This window comes from Gadus morhua, chromosome 4 (assembly GCF_902167405.1).
Source record: "Gadus morhua chromosome 4, gadMor3.0, whole genome shotgun sequence".
Lineage (NCBI taxonomy): Eukaryota > Metazoa > Chordata > Actinopteri > Gadiformes > Gadidae > Gadus > Gadus morhua.
Window position 1 is genome coordinate 16,398,036 of NC_044051.1, and position 19,689 is coordinate 16,417,724.

The following is a 19,689-nucleotide window of genomic DNA, read 5'->3' on the forward strand; positions in this document are numbered from 1 at the left end:
TTAACAAAAAGTTGTTCGGCCAGAACTTCTACTGGTGCCAGGGATTCAACCTGCACCGAGACACGTTTCCACCGCCATCAAAAGGATTTTACAAACCGTTTTCCTCTCCTCACGCAGAGCGGAGCCAGAGGGCGGATGGGGTGTATTCCTGAAACGTTTAATCACTCTGGACCGAGCCGACGACTGCAGTGAACACAATGACACAGCGCAGATTCAACTTCTGGATCAGGAATATAAGGAAAGTTTCACAATTAGGCCCACACCCAGAGTCACCTTTTCCAACTGTATTCCACTGACGCACTCTGGAATTGAGCTTTGCTCACAGACAACAAAACATAGACTAATGCCGGGTTCACACACTACACGACTCGGTTGAAGGATCACGGAGGGCGTGTCTGACGTATGGGGAACGCGATCTGATTGGCCGACGGATCCGTTGCTGCCTGAAAAGTAAAAAAAAAATTAACTTTTTTACGCAGGCAACAGAGCCGACAGAACGGACAGACCCACAATGCATTTCGGGAACGTGGCGTAATAACCATTTCGGTGTAAAAGCATGAATATTAAAAGATGGCTCCTGAGTATTGGCCTTGTATTACCCGGTCTCTGTGACGCGTTCACCTTGGGATCCCGGATCAGATCAGTGCCAGACCTCTTCTCTGGTGTGTCTCCTGCTCCTCCGTCTCAGCAGCGTTATTAGATCAAGCCTTGAGCAGAGGGCCGCTCACAGGCTACTAAACATCTTATTCTCACTAATAGAATCTTTGATCCATTAGGCAAGTGCTCCTCAAAGGTCAGCATACTCTGTGAAGAAATCTGACCTTTACATCTGGGATAATTAGGATGTCTCGAGGAGATCTTTCACAATGCTCTTTATCTAATAGCCTGAGTGCTGTGTAGAAATAGCACTGTTATTACAGAGATGGGGGTAATAAGCAGAATGATATGTGGGTCTATGTGTGTGTGTGTGTGTGTGTGCATGTGTGTGTGTGTGTGCGTATGCACGTCATTTTGTGTGTGTGTGTGTATGTACGTGTGTGTGTTTATGTGTGTGTAGGTGTATGTAGGTGTATGCACATGTGTGTGTGTGAGTGTTTGTGTGTGTGTGTGTGTGTGTGTGTGTGTGTGTGTGTGTGTGTGTGTGTGTGTGTGTGTGTGTGTGTGTGTGTGTGTGTGTGTGTGTGTGTGTGTGTGTGTGTGTGTGTGTGCATGAACGTGTGTGTGTGTGTACGTGTATCTGTGTGTGTGTAGGTGGGGGGCCCCTGTAAACAGCAGACAGGGTTACATCTTAGAGTAATTACGCCGCATGCATCTCATGATACACCCCTCACTCGTCCAGGCTCTGCTTTTCCAGGCCAGCTTCGCTCTGACTGTGACTGGCTGGACGCCTTCCTCACTGGGGAGCTGTGAGATAACGGCAGATATGAGCTGAGTTACGGCCGCATCCAGCAAACCAAACACAACTCTCTGCGAGGAGAGGGATCAGCAAATTAGACAAGAGGCAGGATGAGGAGACATTAGAATTTGAGGACTTACAAAATACTTTCACACGAAAAACGGGAACGCTGAAAGGGGAGACGACCAAAGTAAGCAGACTGGCCCACAACGGGAACCTCTCTGATCTGATTGGATTAGATTGGACTTTATGGATCCACGTAGGGAATGTCCACCATGGAAGTGCCAGGATGTGAGCATATAATAAACATAAAGTGACCAGGTTAAAAATATTAAGTAAGAATGGAATACAAATCGTATAGATTGATCTGCTACCTAACTTAAAAATATGCAACATTCAATAAACAGTCAAATGCAGGTTTCCAACTTTCAATTCAGGCTTCCTTCTAAGATATACCTTTTGTAACAGCATTGGGTGTATACAATAAAAGTTTATGCAATAACATAAACATTATATGAGCAAGCCTAGGCCTATTCGCTGTGTGAACATATACTCGAAGACTTGACCACAGAGTTCTTCAGACATAAAGCCATAGGCCAGGTAATGGACTTTTTTCTCGCCAAAGTCATTAAATTGTGAGTATGTCAAACAACGTGCTTTATCCCTGGGCCCTGCAGCGGCACAGCGCTCTCAGCTTTCATCTGCAGCAGACCTCATTAAGAACACGTATCTAAACACATCCCTGTGGTCTGAGTGTCCTGCCAGGACTAAATGAAACATGGACCAGTGAAAAACTACAGCCACTGAGTTCGCCGATGACAGCATGACTGAAACCATGCAGCCAGATATCATGGCACAGATAAGTTCACAAACCCCGACTTTGCCTGGGAATTGCCAGCAGAAACAGAAAAAAAAGTTCCTTCAAGACTTATTTTTCAGGCCAAGGAAAACGAGAATTCCTTTATTTAAAAACTATAACTCTGTTGAATGATCGTCTGTTTTTGGCAAGAGGAAGCTCAAATGATGTATGTTGAGGATAGCAGACTAAACAAACATATCCAGGCTGTGGATGGAGCAACACCGCCCCTCAGTGGACGGTGTTGCTCTGTTGGTCTGGGACAGGGATTGGAGGCCTGGACGTTGCCTCTTTTTGGCCACTGTTCAGCTAGTAGTCGAATTCTTTATTCATTGTATAGTCAGGCCCCTTAAAAATAAGCCCTTTATGGTGATGGTGAGAGCGAGAGACCCCCGTAGGCCACCAGCCGTCCAAGGTAAGGATAAAAGCATAAAACAAATATTTATAAAAACCTGCCCGAAATTGTTCAGTCTTGGAAATATTGTTTTAGTTGAAATGATTTGACACAGAGAGGCACAGGGTTTAGGAAGGCCTATAATATGATCCAGGTTCACTCATCTTAATGTCTGTCAAGAGCTAATTGGTTCTGTCCTATTTAATGAGAGCTATTATAAGCCCTACAGTCTGCAGCAAGTTGCTCTAAAAAAATAACACCCGAGAACGCAGACATAAAATGACGATAGACATCCTTTTCTCTGAGTAATGCTGGTCGTGTAACACACAACAAATAACTCTGCATCCACAAGCAAGATGCATTTATTCAGATTCAGTCCATCATCTGCTTCAGAGACCTGTTAATTCAATTAACCAAATGGTAATATCTATAGTGGCAAGACAGGAGTGAGAAAGCTACTTAGAATAGGCTTACCTCAACAGATATAAATTGATACGCGGCAAACAGGCAGAATAAAAGATGCACGACAGGACCAAAGAAAATCAAACACTGCGGTTCAATTCAAAACGTTTCCCATCGTTATTTATTCAGACCGGTGAGAGCCAGAGAAACAAGGCGGAGAAATAGTGCAGACACAGGAAAAACAACTAACCCTCTTTCTCGAGAACAATGAAAGCCAACGACGACTAGCGAAGATCAGTCGAAATGTACCCAATGTAAATAAGTATGAATCTCGCCAAATACTGTCAGGCCAACACGAGAAAGAAACGGAGAAGGCAAAAAGAACGGGTGCACGGTGATGTCAGTCAGAACTAACACTAAAGTGATAACTTATAATACCAAGAATAGTTGATGAGAGGGAAAAGGCAAGGGAGGGGTGAGGCAGGAGAGGAAAGGCAACATTGTAGTGTGTTGCTCAACTTCTAGAAATGTCACAACAACAACAATCAATACAAGGGAAATATCTTCATTGTTCATTTGTTGAAAAACCATAACATTGAAAAAACACATGCTAATACACCTCAACGTTTTGTGTTTTAATATATTCATATGTAAATGCTTGCTTATGCTCATACCAAAATATTCTGTAGAAACACTGTACTCAACTCGTCGGTAGAAATGCAGCCAGAAAATACAACTCGGGTACAATGTTGATCGGTGACGTTACAATTATTTAGGTTGCATCAATTGAACACGACCACTTTGAGCACTTTGACCAGTAACACTGTCGGATCAAACAGATGGCATTTCGGTTGGAGGCTTTGAACTCGACAAGCACAGTAACAAAAAAACATAAGACGAAAACAACGTTAGTGTAAAGTGAGACGATCCTTTATGTTGGCATTGGCTGTGCTGTCTCGTTTGACCGCCCGCTGTTGGCTAGACGTGGAGAGGACGTCTTGAGGAGCACTCATGCCTCAGTGAACCCCAACATGCCGGTCTCATGCCGTGCTATGCTGGTGCAGTGTGTACCTGCAAGCTCCTGCAGTACTGATGTCGGTGCAAAGCCATGTTCATGTAACGTTTGAAGAGGATTTGTGTTGCCTTTGTTGTGGAGGGTCAGGAGTGGCCTGAGCAACACATGGAGACACCCTGTGAACCCTTGGGGTCGGCGTGATGGTGGGCGGACCTCGTTGCCAGGGCAATGTGCAGGGACCGACCAGGACGTGATTGGAGGACGATGGTCAAAGTGAAGAGGATGGGGTGATGGACGATGACGAGGATATGATTGAAGTCACGCTGTAGTTAGGGTGAGAACACGGAGGGGATGGTCTGGGGTGCTGGGTGGGTTCAGCAGGTCTCCCTGGCCGGGTTTGGCACCTTACACATCATCAGGATCTGCTTCAGGGCCTTCTGCACGTCCTCGTCCATCTGGCCCTGCACCGCCACCAACACAAGTCAGGGTCAATCAGAACCCACATACACAGTATATCCAGCACCTGCTTCAGATGAAACTCGCCACTTCACTTCAAACACTCTCAACAGACCAATTGATTTAAAAAGAAAAAACATGTGTATGTGTGTGTGCATGCATGCATGCATGCGTGGGTGCGCGTATGTGGGTGTGTGCACAATTGGGTTTTTGTATGTCTGTGTGTGTGCGCAGTGTGTGTGTGTTTGGCGTGTGCGTGCAGTGTGTGTGTGTGTGTACTTGTGTGTGTGTACGTGTGTACGTGTGTGCATGCGTGTGTATGTAAATGTGCAGTGTGTGTGTGTACCTGAACTGCATAAAGGAGATGCATCCTGTACACTGACACAATCTCGTTGTGCTGCTTCTTGGACTCCTAGGAAAAGCACAGGGAATAGTTTCATCACTGGTCGTTTTTGTCCAATCCAAAAGCAAAAGTCATGAACCGAGTCGTTTGTCCTAACCAACAACTCTGCTCAGGAAGTTCTGCCTACCGCTAGCTGGTACTGGAGCTGTTTTATTTGCTGCTGCAACATCTCCATCTGTTGGTTTTGTTGGTTTTGCTGCAACCTCTTGGAGGCGGGACTAGCGGTGTAGGACAGCTGTGATAGGCTGTTCAAGGCGTCCTTCAACTTCCCTACTTCCCGTGACAGGTCATCAATCTGGAATAAAAAAATAACAATACTATTAGCTATCCATGCAAGCAGTTGTGTTCAGTGCTGTATAGACAACAACACTTCAAGTAAAGAAGTTAAAAAAACGAACACAACCCTCTGCATATTGAGTCACGCATGACCAAAAAAAACAAGAACAAGATGTGACACAACTGCTATTTATAACGTTATTCCCAGCAGGGCTGAGAGGAGATCTGTCCATCGACGCCCACTTCAGGTCTCACTGAACCAGGGGGTCCGCCGTTACCACGACAACAGTCCCCACCCCCGCCAGGCACCAGAGCAGGGGGCCCGGGTGCGTCCTGCTGGCGGCGCCCGCCCGCCCGCCCATCCACCCACCCGTTTGTTCTTCTCCCTCTCGGAGCACTGGTGGTTCTCCACCAGCTGCTTCAGCTGGGCCACGCCGTCCTGGGCCTCCGCCAGCCTGGAGCCCAGCCCCAGGTTCTCCTTGTCCCGGGACGCCACCTCCTCCGTCAGCGCCTCCCGCTCTGCCCGGCTCTCCCGCACCTGGGGGGGGGGGGGAGTGAGAATCAGAACCTTGTTCAATCCTCTTATTGATCACAGTACACAAGAGCAACATCTTAGGGTTGGTTTTTTCCAAAGTCACATAGCAGCAACAATACAAAATAAGTAAAAATTAAAATATGTACAAATAAGTAGCATCAATAGCTCACAAAAGGTGTAAAGCGTAAGTTTAAAGTGTAAGTGTAAAGTGTTCAAACAGGTTAGGGGAAAGTATGGGAGCGACTGAATGTGAAGTATAGTGCTTATGCTGCACTAGTTTTATATTGACACGACATTGGGATGACATGGAAGTAAGGTATTAAGCTTTATGGTATACGGTATCTGTTCCTTCCTCATGACCTCCGTCTGCCAGCCACTTCTCCTCTCCCCCAACTTCACATCCCAGTCGCTTTCTCTCCATTGAAAACATTCCGTCTCCATTTGGATGAAGATGAACATAATCACAACCCACAACGTGTTGAATAGAGCCTCTCTGAGAAAGTCACGCAGTGTCAGTTGTTAGGCAACAGTGTTTCATAGCATGGGCTGTCATCGGTGGTTTACTGAATAGGAGGATTCTATGAAAAGATCTGAGTCATCCTCCTCAGCTCCACCTCTTGCTCCCCCACCACCTCCTCCGGCTTCACCGCTTTATCTTCCACCACCTCCTCCAGCACCACCTCCTCCTCCTCCTCTTCCTCCCGCAACCCCTCTACCTGCTCCACCCCGTCTACCTCGTCCTACCTTCGCCTCTTCCTCCTCCACCGCAATATCCTCCTCCTCCTCCTCCTCCGCCTCTTCCTCCTTCACCACCTCCTCCTCCTCCTCCTCCTCCTCCCCCTTACCTCCTGCCAGACGGCGGCAGCCTCCAAGGCCATCTCGTCCTGCTTCCTGAGGGCCCCCTGGAGGAGCTGCGTCAGGCGGCCCACCTCGCCCTCCAGGCCCTGCCGCGTGGCCTCGTGTTGCAGCCGGGGGACCGAGTCCTCGGGGGCGAGCTCCTTCTCTGCGGACAGCCTGGTGGTGGAGGAAGGACAAGGGAAGGATCGGCATGTGACGCGGGCCTATGACGGGTCAGCTGTGTGTCATGCTTCCAGTAAATCTTTAGTCTCTTTAAATCCATGTATGGGGGAGTGTGTGTGTGTGTGCGTGTGTGTGTGTGTGTGTGTGTCTGGTGGGGGAGTCTACTTGTTGCAGGCAAAACGTTTATAGTGTAGATTTACACATTACAAACAATACAACTAAAAATAATAATCACAGAATAACCAAAGCTGTGAGTCTGTCTAAGGAGACGAGCGTTGGCAGATCCTTGTTCTACTGGAACAGCACCAGCTTCTGCCTAAAGCACATTCAACATGATTACTGTGGCGACAGTATAAAGGAACATTCGCCCCATGGGAAAGTATGGTTTCCAACGACACATCCAGCCGTGTAGATGATTAATGTGCACGGATTACGAGGAGCCAAACCTATCTCTGTACGCTACGCACACACACACACATGTACATATTGGGCCTAATATCAAACATATTGGGCCCGACCACAGCGGGCCGCCCTGTCAGAACGGACCCACAGGCCGTAATCACGTCTGTGCTTCCACATGTGGACGAGCGCAGAGGGAGAGAGCGAAAGAGAGAGCCAGAGAGCCAGAGAGAGAGAGCGAGAGAGAGAGAAGGGGCCAACAGGGGGACTTGATGGTTGAGCTGTTAATGCACCAGCATCTCTTTCCCCCCGCTCGTACGAACACGTGATTGCCCGACGTGTTACGATTATATAAAGATGTTGGCTCCTGCTAGGAATACAAAAAAAACGCTCCAATATGTAGCTTTGCGGAACATCTTTTGTACATTAAGGCGCTTGTAAAGAAAAAATATCAGTTTTCGGTACGTTTTTTCCTGTACGATCGCTGGTGTGGTAGATGGCAAAGCAGTGGTCGAAGACAGACGAACAGAGGCCCCTTGTGATGTCTCACAATGTGTTGCTGAATGGAAACCCAGATGAGTAGCTCGCGTCCGAGTGCAGGGAACAGTTTCAGAAGATACTGAAGTGAATAATAGTTGTTCTCTCTCAACACACCTGTTCTGCAGGGCATCCACCTGCAACTTCTTCTGGGACAGCTCCTCTCTCAGGCCCTCCGATTGGCTCTCCAGCTCCTTGATGGCGCTGCCTAGCGACGAGACAACCCGGGAGTGGTCGTCCAGGGAGACGGACCTCTGGGCCTGGACCTCTGCCTCCTGCGTCAGCGCCGCCGAGTCCTGCTTGGCCGCAGACAGCCTCTTCTCCGTCTCCTCCAACGCAGCCTGCAGCTCCTGTACTCTGCTGGTTAACACCTGCAGCTGCTGCTGCTGCTGCTCTAGCTGTAATTGTTGCTGTTGTAGTTGCTGTTGCTGTTGCTGTTGCTGTTGTTGTTGTTGTTGCTGTTGCTGTTCAGATGAAGGGGAGGTTGTGGGGGAGGTGGTGCTCGCGGTGGTGGAGGAGTCCTCCAGCTGTTTCTGGGCGGTGCTGAGCTGGCTCTTGGTGTCGCTGTAGGCGTGCGACAGCTCCAGCAGGCGGCACTGCAGGCCGGCGATCACCTGGCTCATCTCCGCCTTCATCTGCTCAAAGTCCTTGGCGGCCTCCTCCACGGGCACCGTGCCCCGCAGCGCCTCCTGCAGGCAGCGGCCGGGATAGCGGGTTGGAAATGATACGGGGGGAAAAGGGAATTTGATTGAAATGTGCACAATATAAAAGGTGTTCGGGTGAGATTTCAGAGCTATTATTTGAGTGCTGTGTAAGAAATGGACAAGCGTAGAGTCAGCGATTAGTGCGTGCCATGATATAAATATTCTGTGAGAATATTTGTTTTGAGTTGTCTGCGCTTGCCATGGTATGAGGTATGGTATACTTAAAAAAAGACCAGTCCTGGCCGGGGCCATAGCTAGGGTATAAAAAATAGTGAGGTCAACAAGTCTCAACTGAATTTAGCAGTTCTCAACCGCTGATTTTGTGTACAAATTATTTTTTTATCTCTGATAAATAATCACAGAGGTCCGGACTCATAGCTTTCTACGGGCATGCTACTGGCTAACTTTTATGCAATTTTGCGGCGGGAACAGAGTTGATGTTGCTCATCTTACTGTTTTCACAAGAGGCGTATCGAGCAACGCTCCCTTATATTGGAAAATAGTGAAGCGTGACAAATCCCCTTTAGCAGTTTCCTGAAGTCGCTATGTTTGAAGTCATTTTTCACTTTTCCTACCGGGCCAACATGCATTCTTCTTTTGTGTTTACCTGGAGCATTCTGATCTCCTCCCGCGCCTCCTTGTACAACTCCTCCATGTGCACGCGCCTCCTTTCCTGCTCTTCCCATTTCCCGCTGGCCTGCTCCTCCATGTTGGTCCTCAGCACCTCCTCCAGCTGTCTGACCCGCTGTCCCGCCCTCTCCTGCTCGCTCACTGACTGGGCGAGGTGGGACTTCAGCTGCTGCACTTCCTGTTCCAGTGACATTCTCCGCCTCTGGTCTTCCTGTCTGTCAATCATCATGTCACCTTCTCTCTCTCCTCCTCCTCCTCCTTGCGTTCTCATCTCCTCCATCTCCTCCATGGCGCGGTGGAACCTCTCCTGGGACTCGGTGAGCTTGGCCTGCAGCTCGGCCAGGCTCTCCAGCAGGTCCTCCTCCCGGCTCCTCTCCCTCTCCCGGCTGCGCTCCGACCCCGCCGCCCCGCCCGGCTTCAGCTGGGCCTGCAGCGAGCGGTTCTCCTTGCGCGTTTCCAGCAGCTTGGTCTGAACGCCCTCCAGGGCCTGCCTCAGCAGTCCGATCTCCTCCTCCTGGCCCCCTCCTCCTCCTCCTCCTCCTCCTCCTCCACCCTGTTCCATCGCTGCGACGCCGTCCCCCGGTTCGGGGACCCCCGCGTCCTGGCCCTCCAGGACCGGGGGCCGGGCGTACGACGGGTCCGGGGTCTCCGTGTCCATGTCCTGGGTGGAGTGGAAGGAGGCGTTGGAGGTCATGCTCCCCGGGCGGCCGCTTTCGGTCAGGGCCTCCGCTGCTGGGAAGGACGGACGTTTCTAGAAAACCCACGGGATAGAGAAGGGGGTTTGAGTGGGATGGGTCTCTGCGGCATGCGTGTGCAACACATACACACGTATGACTGCTCACGTTTTCACATGTACATGTACACGCACACACGCACACACACACACACACACACACACACACACACACACACACACACACACACACACACACACACACACACACACACACACACACACACACACACACAGGGGCCTAAAAGAGGTGATTGGGACCCCTCTCTACCTGCTGAACAACAAAGCGAGTCGTGACAGGTCTAAGAGAAGGCTAAGCATCTGCCAAGAATGCAAATGGTGGCTGAGTTCAATGGCTGTTGAACACCCAGCCGTGTCTTGGGAGGTTTTCTAAACAGCCCAGGTAGCTTTGAGCCGCCAAAGCTGAACACAAAGGGCAGGAGGGGAGACGGTTTTTGTTCTTTAGTTCTTCCTTTTTCTGCAGATTTGATCAGACGCCAACAGAGGCCAGGACAGCCATCTATTTACAGTCTCCTATGTTTGTTTCACCAATAAGAGCAGAATCACATGAATGTATTTCGACTGAAACCTTGTTTTTTTTACTGTGTGAATCTCTCCAGTATCCCTGTGGTTTCTAGCGGTTAATGATTACATCACACACCACACTGCCACTGATCCCAACCCGTTGTTCCTGGGGTGTTCCCACCGTGGACCTTGGCCCTCTCTTCCTTTGGCCCGGGGCCAACGGTCATTGTAAAACACACCGTGTGTGACCACGGTGTGATGAACATACCGACACGACCGCCGTGTTTGCTTTGGCTCACCTGCTCGCCCCGCCCGGGGTCGGTCGCCACGGGAACGGCGTGCTCCACCACGTTCTTCAGGTCCTCGATGGTCTCCAGCAGCAGGCTCCTCTCCTCCTGCAGCTTCTCCACCTGCTCCTTCAGAGATGCGTCCTCTTCCTCCTCCTGAGAAGGAGACAGAGAGAGAGACAGAGAGACAGAGAACAGAGAGAGAGAGAGACAGAGAGAGAGAGAGAGAGAGACAGAGAGAGAGAGAGAGAGACAGAGAACAGAGAGAGAGAGAGAGACAGAGAGAGAGAGAGAGAGACAGAGAACAGAGAGAGAGAGACAGAGAGAGAGCAGGGGTATGTTGTAGAGGGGAGGGGAGAGAGTTATGTGTGGGGGGGTGAGAGGGGGGGGGGGGGGGGGGGGGTAGGGGAGGAGGGAAGGAGAGGAGAGGTGTGTTGATAAGGGCAGGAGAGGTGGGAGGGGAGTAGGAGGGGCAGTGTAGGAGATGAAGGGTGACAGGGGTAGCAATGGGAGGACGTGAGAGGAGCATAGCAATTAGAGGAGGAGGAGAAAGAGGGACGGACCAGCCGACGGGGGAGAGAAGGGAGGAATGCAGAGGGGTTGAGGTCATCGGGGCCTTGCTGCAACATACACGTCAGAAATGAACCCTGGAACACATGTATGTGCGGGACACACGGGGCGCATGTGCTGCAGTACCCCCCCCCACTGTGGGAAGCCAACTCCCAACAGCGATCGAGAGGGGTTACCTTGTCGGGGAACTGCTGGCCGCCGTCTCCCTGGCTGGGCCCGGGAGATATGGTGACGAAGGGAGACGAGGGGGCGGAAGTCTCAGAGTTCTTCAGAGATAGAATCAAAGTTACGGAGGGAAGTTCACTTTGGATAGTTAGTTGTGTTTGATTACTTAATAAGAACCAAGAGTAAACAATTGGACCACAATACATCTCCAGGGTTAGTTTGAGAGTATCAAAGACAAGTATCGAAGGAAATGAAACATCACGGTAGAGAATGACAGACACACACACACACACACACACACACACAGACCCCCTCCCCCCCGCAGACACACACAGACCACCCCCCCCCCCCCACACACACACACACACACACACACAGACCTCCCAACCCCCCCAAACACACACATACACAGACCACCCCCCCCCCACACACACACACAGATGCACACTTGGCCCGCACACCACCCACACATGCACACAAACAGCTGGTGCAGACACACACCTAGGACGGACAGGGTGCCAAGTGTGGTGGGTGAGCGTGTGAACGGGTGAAGCGTTAAGGTTTACCTGCCGTGAGCTAACGGGAGGCGGAGGGGCCTTTCGCTTTTTGGGCGTTGTGATCCGATCATCGCTTAGCTTAGCTACTTGATCATGCTGAGTGGAGGAAGAGGAGGAGGAGGGGACACCAGGGGAAGGGGACGGAGGTCAAGGTAAAGGAGAAGGCAGTGTATTTTAGTAGTGGTTAGTGAAGGAAGGGTATGCTTGAAGTTGGAAAATAATGTGGTTGTGTTTTCAGGCTGATCTGAAGAGATTTCCTGTAGACATTAAATGGTGTAGCCTACTACTATGTTTCCCTTTAATGACACATATTTAGTTGATTACACATGTTTATAAACATATATTGAACTACACATATATAGGATTTGAACGATTGAGTGAGTGTAACTACAACAGACACACTTCAATTTAAATGAAGAAGAGATATGAGAGTTTTGATGGCAGATTTGTGATCCTGCTTGCTAGAATCATCTGGAACATTAGTGGTCACGTTATCCTGAAGAAGAAGGCTTCTTACTTGGGGGCTTTTAGGAGATCTTGTTTCTGTGAATAAAAACAACAATAATAGTTTTGTATAATTCGAAAATGAAAGCTTATATTTGACGTTAATGCAATTTCCAACAGTTTGGAAGAGTGTGGCTTTTTATGGCGATGTGATGTGAATGTGATCCACATTCACATAAGTGGAAACAAAAATACAGCGAGAGCTTGCATACAGTACATGTCCTGAAGGTGGCAGTGTTGAACCCCTAATAGGTGTAATACCAGCTTGTACCACGAAATGAAGCCACTTCTATCATAGTTATAATACAATATACAGTAACTCAACCATTAGCACAGCAAGACAGAAACTGTCAAATTTGATCCCTACTAGAGATACAGTTATACATGCATGCATGGATGCATGCATAGTGTGTGTGTATGTGTGTGTTTGTATATGTATGCATGTATGTGTGTGTGTGTGTGTGTGTGTGTGTGTGTGTGTGTGTGTGTGTGTGTGTGTGTGTGTGTGTGTGTGAGTGTGTGTGTGTGTGTGTGTGTGTGTGTGTGTGTGTGTGTGTGTGTGTGTGTGTGTGTGTGTGTGTGTGTGTGTGTGTGTGTGTGTGTGTGTGTGTGTATGTATGTATGTATATATGTATGTATGTGTGTATGTATGTGTGTGTGTCTCACCTGGTCCCTGGTGTCTCTGCAGGGCGGCGGTGAGGCAGGCCCTGGTCTCGGGGCTGGGGGCCAGCTGGGCGTAGTGCTGGACGTCGTGGCCCTGGGAGTCCACGGCCCACGGGTCAGCCCCCCTGCTGAGCAGGAGGTCCACCAGCGCCCCCCCGCTGCTCTGGCTGGCTAGCATCAACACCGTCCTGCAGGAGAGACACACACACACACACACACACACACACACACACACACACACACACACACACACACACACACACACACACACACAATACACACAATACATACACAGAAAACACACACAGACACACAAACACGATAATCAGAAAATAGCAAACACTACAGTAACACAAGGGTAGAGAACAAGTGAACTCGCCAACATGTTATTGTCCTTGCTGGTGATCTGCATTGTTCTCTGGCCAATAACTGCTGCATTGACATTACTATAAAGTGTGTATGAGAAGGGAGGGGTAGAAGGATAACGCAGTGGTCGGGGTGTTTTGACTCCAAGCCCAGAGGTACCAGGTTCGATCCCAGATGTCTGCAGCCGGGCCGTTGGCCTCCCTGAGCAGAATCTCTACCATTGTGTGCTCCATCATAGTATGGATGTAAGGGACTTTTGAGTGGCTTTGGGAACAGTGGTGCCTGCTAAGTGGCTGGGTAGTCACCGTGTGAATGCTTGTGTGGGGAGGGATCCGGGCCTATAGGTGGTGCCTGCCTGTGGGTGTGGGCGTGTTTGAATTGGCTTGGATTGGCTTCATATCATACCTGCCGTTGTTATCCGATGCAGTGATGTCAGCGCTGCAGTCTAGCAGAGCGGCGCAGGCCTCGGTGTGGCCGTGTTGGGCTGATAACAGCAGCGGGCTGAAGCCGTCCTGTGGGGCGGGGGGGGGGACACACATTAACACGTCAGGACGTAGGACTGGGATCACACACATTCAGTGTGACAGGGAGTTGGGAAGTCTGTCTTTGGGGGGCGGTTTTTGTCCCACAATAAAACGGAATGAATGCTATGGAAAACAACAGGGTCATCTAATACCAACTGGGTCGGTACACACACACACACACTTTACCTCACTCATTCAGAATTCAGAAACTCTCCCCCTGACACCCCTCACTTCCTCTTCTCACTCACAAACCCATTTCCAACAACCCCCCCCCCCCCCTCACACTAACAAACACGGCACACACGCACACACACAGACACACACACACACACACACACACACACACACACACACACACACACACACACACACACACACACACACACACACACACACTTTGCCTCACTCATTCAGAAACTCACCCCCTGACACTCCTCACTTCCTCTTGTCACTCATAAACCCCTTCTCCAACCCTCCCCCCACACACACACTAACACACACGCACACACACACACACACACACACACACAGGAAACAACCCTCTCACACACAGGTCTTGCAGGTCAATGTGACAGACGGACCAATGATGGCTGCAGTAGCAGGGCAATGTCCCTGTGTGGTCATAGAACTCAGACTGCACACACATAAGGAAGCAGGCGTCCACGTCCACAGAACAGACGGGTGCCCAGAAAAACAGGATATGCGTGTCAGTCTCGAGTTGTGTCATTAAGCAACGAGTGGATAATAAACGCTGAGAGACGAATGAAAACAATTACAGCCATTCGGCTAAATAAATCAAGTTAAGATGTCCCAGGAATGGACCCTGCGTCACTTCTCCCAGTGTTTCCCATGCACGGTTCTTCGTCCTGTACGCCGGCTCCTTTTCAAACCAACACCACCGTCGTAAACGTTCAAAGTGGCCCGAGCGCCCCAGTAAAACATGTCAGCGCGGCTTAGGCTTTTATACGACATGGCTGGGCAGGCCGCGGGTCTGGCGGTGCAGGGCCATGTTGTGGTCTGGGGGGACCGCTGGGGAAGACTTCAGCAGCCCCGGCCCGCAGAGGGCCGCTCGCTCTCTGCGAGAGCTCGGACCCTGAAAGAGTTTTCTCCTTTTACTTTCTTCCTGGGTTGTTTGCATAACTAAACCTTGTTGGAACCGAATCCTCTCGCTGAACTTCTCCACAGGGGGAGAGGCTCTGAGAGGGTGATGGATCACGGTGTGGACGGACGGTCGGACCACTGAAGGGTTTCAGCAGGATTATTGTAGTGGACTAGCATTCAGGATGGGTGTTGGTTGGATTCTGTTGCTTCATATGAATTGTTAAAATACGACCCAGCTGTGTATTCTCACTTAAATCATGGCACAAAAACAGACAATAAAGACACTAAGCTTTGATTAATGACTCTCAGTATCTTGAAAAAACTCAACCATAATGACTAAAGGACAGCATGTCCCCACTCGATGGACTGTAGTCTGGGAATAATCCTTAGTTTAAGCACCACTTTAAAAGGAAAACAACATCATGAATGCTTTTGATATCCCATTATGGGCCAGATACCGTCGAGACACAAACGTTCTCTTCTCTTTGGCTGTCTGTGTTTCCTTAAGTCAAGTACGCTTTACAGACGTGATCGCCTGGTGCTGAGAAGCTGGCCTTTCCTCCTCACCCTCCTGTCTGTAGATGATAGACAATAGATTGCAGACTTTAGACTATAGATAATAGACTATAGACTGAAGAATATAGATAATAGACTACAGACTACAGAATATAGATGATAGACTTTAGACTACAGAATATAGCTACTAGACTTTTGACTACAGAATATAGATACTAGACTTTAGACTACAGAATATAGATGATAGACTATAGACTAAAGACTACAGACCATATACTATATACTATAGACAGACCATATACTATAGACTTCATATTATAGACTATAGACTCCAGAAAATGTACTATGTACTGTAGACTACAGACTATACACTATAGGCTATAGGTCACTACAGACTACAGATCATTTACTATAGACGATAGAATACAGACCACAAACCATATACTATATACTATAGAGTCTATAGTATATAGTAAATGGTCTGTAGTCTATAGTATGGACTATAGACTACAGACTACAGCCCATATACTATAGACTACAGAATATAGATAATAGACTATAAACTATAGACTACAGACAACATAGCATTTACTATGTATTATAGACTACAGAATATAGATAATAGACTATAGTCTATAGACTATAGTGTTCAGACTGCAGACTACAGACTATACAGGCTGGATGTTGGGGAAATGCGTTCCAGATGTTTTCTGCGGTTCTCTATCGACATGTCAACTAACCGCCGGCACTCCAGCCAGCCGAACCACTGCCCGGGTGTGTACCCAGATATCAGCTTGCACCGTGCTGCATATGAACCCTCTCTCGCACCCGCACACACACACACACAAATATGTATTCCCATTTTGTGTGGAAAAAATGTCATTCTATAGCACAGATGTTATATTCACACATACATGCGCTCACACACGCATGCACAGTCACACGTGCACAACAGATTGTGTGGAGAGAAGTGGTCATTCTATAGCACAGATGTCGCATTCACATGCACACACACACACCCACAGAGACACACGCAGACACGCACACACACACACATACACACACACACACACACACACACACACAAACACAAACACACACGCAGAAGCAGATCTTGGTCAATGGTCAACCCGCAGTCATGGAGTTGAAACATGATTTAAAACATCCGATGTTCCTTCCATGGCTCCCCTAAAGCGTTTCAGTATCACAGCGTGTCTGTGAGTCTGGACTCTACAATCTGGAGCGCAGTGAGGCATTCCTCACCTCCCCTCCTCGTGTTGATAAAATGCAAATACGAGGACAACTGCATTTTTGTTTAATGGAGGAACACGTAACATTCTGCACAACCTCACTTTACACACTGAGGACACTGGGTGTGTGTGTGTGTGTGTGTGTGTGTGTGTGTGTGTGTGTGTGTGTGTGTGTGTGTGTGTGTGTGTGTGTGTGTGTGTGTGTGTGTGTGTGTGTGTGTGTGTGTGCGTGCGTGGCGGGCGTCTGCGTTTGTTCGTCGTGTGCGTCTGTATCACAATTCAAGTTCAAAATAAATAAATAAAAGAATTTGCTTTCTTTTTTTCAATTTGGTAGAATTTCATTTATTTCCCCCCTTTCCTTTTCTGCCTCACACCCGTTGGGCAGAAACCACAGGCATGGACGGCTCTCGACTGGAAACCACATGTCTGTGGCTGAGCACCGAGTTCCCACAGTACACTGACCCCACACACAAAAGCACACACACACACACTCACGCACATACAACGCACGCACACATACAGACACATGAACAGACAAACACACACATACAATCACACACACACACAAACATACAATCACACACACACACACACACACACACACACACACACACACACACACACACACACACACACACACACACACACACACACACACACAGACACGCACATATCTTTTTTAAAATGAATAACAGTACATTTGAGTAAGAACATTTGTTCTTGTACTTCTGAGAAGAATATCCATATCCCTGAATACCGCACCTATTTTAGGATACGGACATGAACGACTTCTCCATGTTTCAGTTTGCAGTCTTTCTGCCTCTGCTTGGGAAGACTCTCTTCACATGTTTAAGGAGGAGGAGACTCCAGGTATAAATCTGTTCGACATGACAGATCGATTGCCCTGGAAGGTCCAAAAGATAATTCGTAAACAAATAATCATGATAAATAATCAAGCGCCTGCATGTTTTGAAGCTGAACTGAACTTTTCCTTCTGCAGTGAGCCGCTTCAATTGGCCCTTTGGTCCCTACCATGTGAGGGTTCTACTCAGATCCGACCCTGCCTTCAATCTATTGTTTCCAAAATCAATTGCACACACTTTGCAGCGTCCGTGATTTTTACCGTTTCATTCGAAGCTGAATAATATCTCTTCAATGTAATATCTCTTCTGCCAACATCAACAAAAAACACATGTTTTCGACTCATTCTGAGGTAAAGTACCATTAAAAAACATCAGAAACACAATGGATTGTCTTTTCAGCCGTCTACCTCAATGCAGTCGGCAAAACAATTACTAATCATATCTAGTGTAGGCTTTGTGGCTAGCTTTAGCACGGTGACTAGCGATCCAATCACTGCTACCTCAATTCATTACGTTAAGCATTCATGGTGAATGTTCTGTTATTCGGTTAATTTCCCCAGCCTCCCAAAGGGTTCACACTGTGGCCGGATGCTCATGGAGATGCTGAATATCCACCAGTAGATGTGATAATCCACCGGCACAGACCCTGTAATGTGTTTACTTTACGCCTGAAAATCCTTCAGGACGCGAGCGGCAGCGTGACGGACAGCGTGGGCGGGTGCTGGAGTACATACCGCATCTCTGAGGTTGACAGGACTCCGGTGTTCGCACAGCAGCTGCACGGTCTGAGCGCTCCCACTGGCAGCTGAGGAGCAGATCAATACACCGATGCATGCATCGCTTAGCGATGCATCTAACACACACGACGCAGAGTCAAACAAGACATTTGTCGTGTGGAGAATACAGCAGCCCTGGTCTAGTTCACTGCATCGGCTCGCTTCTGAAGGATAACAAGGAGAACTGGACGTCTCATGTGTTGCGATGATTGTAATAATGGCGTGGTTGTGAATTCATACCTGCATAGTGCAGCGCGGTCCTCCCAGAACTGTCCACCGCCTCGACTGGACATTTGCTCTGCAGGAGAAACGCAGTGTTATAAAGTAGAGGGAAGACAGAGTAGACACTTGGGAGTACGTTCGCTGGCGGGATTTTCCTCATCACATGGAATTTGCATTCATGAGATATAATCGATCACAACGGGTTCAACAGGTTCTGCTTTTTATACATCTGATGATATGCTGCGTGATAAGTATCTGTGAAAAGTGTGTGGTGCGTCTGTGTGGTTGGGGTGTGTGTGTGTGTGTGTGTGTGTGTGTGTGTGTGTGTGTGTGTGTGTGTGTGTGTGTGTGTGTGTGTGTGTGCGTGTGTGTGTGTGCGCACCATGTGTGCACGCGTGTGTTTGTGTGTGTACCTGGATTGTTTGGGGATGTGAAACATCTTATAAATCATTTAGAACTCAAGACATCTTCCATTAACGTGACAGAGTTCTCTGTTTCCATGAAGCCTCTCTAAACAAACTCCCCAATGAACCAGAAACTTCTCCTGTTCTTCATCTTTACAATAAAACGGCTTTCACAAATAACTTTAACATACCGTTTGTTTAATGTATTTCTATTAAAGCAAGTCATAATTAACGTTGGATTATGTATTGCTTCCCAGAAATGCAGAATTGTTTGTGGTACCTGGTCCAAGCCTAAATCAGACCCATTGAACATGGTCTTTCTACCGTTGTATTCACAGTCCTATACACTAATGTAGATTAAACATGTAGGAGTTCAAGTGATTCTGGCTTATGTCCCTCCAGCAGCAGGATAACACTACCTGGAGCAGCTTCTTGGCACACTCGGCATGGTTGTTTTTGGCAGCGAGATGTAAAGCAGTGAAGCCTAAGAGAAAACAAAGGAAGTACAATTATTATTTTCTTTCAGAAACGTATTGGTTCTTCCAGAGTGCAGAAGAATCTTGCAAATCTTAAGGGCCCTAATGCATTTCCCATTTAAATCTAGAAAAAAACGATTCTCCCTCAAAAGGGAAAGTAAGCA

The 19,689-nt window shown here is 48.4% G+C and overlaps 1 protein-coding gene across 2 annotated transcripts in view; it reads right to left on the reverse strand.

The window, feature by feature from the left end:
* Nucleotides 1–3,201: 3,201 nt before the first annotated feature.
* The window catches only part of rai14 (retinoic acid induced 14), a 38,693-nt gene continuing 22,205 nt past the window's right edge, over nt 3,202–19,689 (reverse strand). The window contains exons 5-20 of one of the 2 annotated variants that reach the window (XM_030353854.1): nt 19,469–19,533; nt 18,664–18,721; nt 18,382–18,452; nt 13,799–13,905; nt 13,031–13,215; nt 12,378–12,403; nt 11,870–11,956; nt 11,315–11,404; nt 10,581–10,724; nt 9,001–9,774; nt 7,807–8,378; nt 6,579–6,747; nt 5,569–5,736; nt 5,050–5,217; nt 4,866–4,931; nt 3,202–4,524 (exon numbers count right to left, since the gene is read on the reverse strand). In XM_030353854.1, coding sequence (XP_030209714.1) covers nt 4,438–4,524; nt 4,866–4,931; nt 5,050–5,217; nt 5,569–5,736; nt 6,579–6,747; nt 7,807–8,378; nt 9,001–9,774; nt 10,581–10,724; nt 11,315–11,404; nt 11,870–11,956; nt 12,378–12,403; nt 13,031–13,215; nt 13,799–13,905; nt 18,382–18,452; nt 18,664–18,721; nt 19,469–19,533 — 2,837 coding nt within the window. In that variant the 3' untranslated portion in view covers nt 3,202–4,437. The remainder of the gene's footprint in view (nt 4,525–4,865; nt 4,932–5,049; nt 5,218–5,568; nt 5,737–6,578; nt 6,748–7,806; nt 8,379–9,000; nt 9,775–10,580; nt 10,725–11,314; nt 11,405–11,869; nt 11,957–12,377; nt 12,404–13,030; nt 13,216–13,798; nt 13,906–18,381; nt 18,453–18,663; nt 18,722–19,468; nt 19,534–19,689) is intronic. The other variant, XM_030353855.1, reaches the window with a different exon arrangement.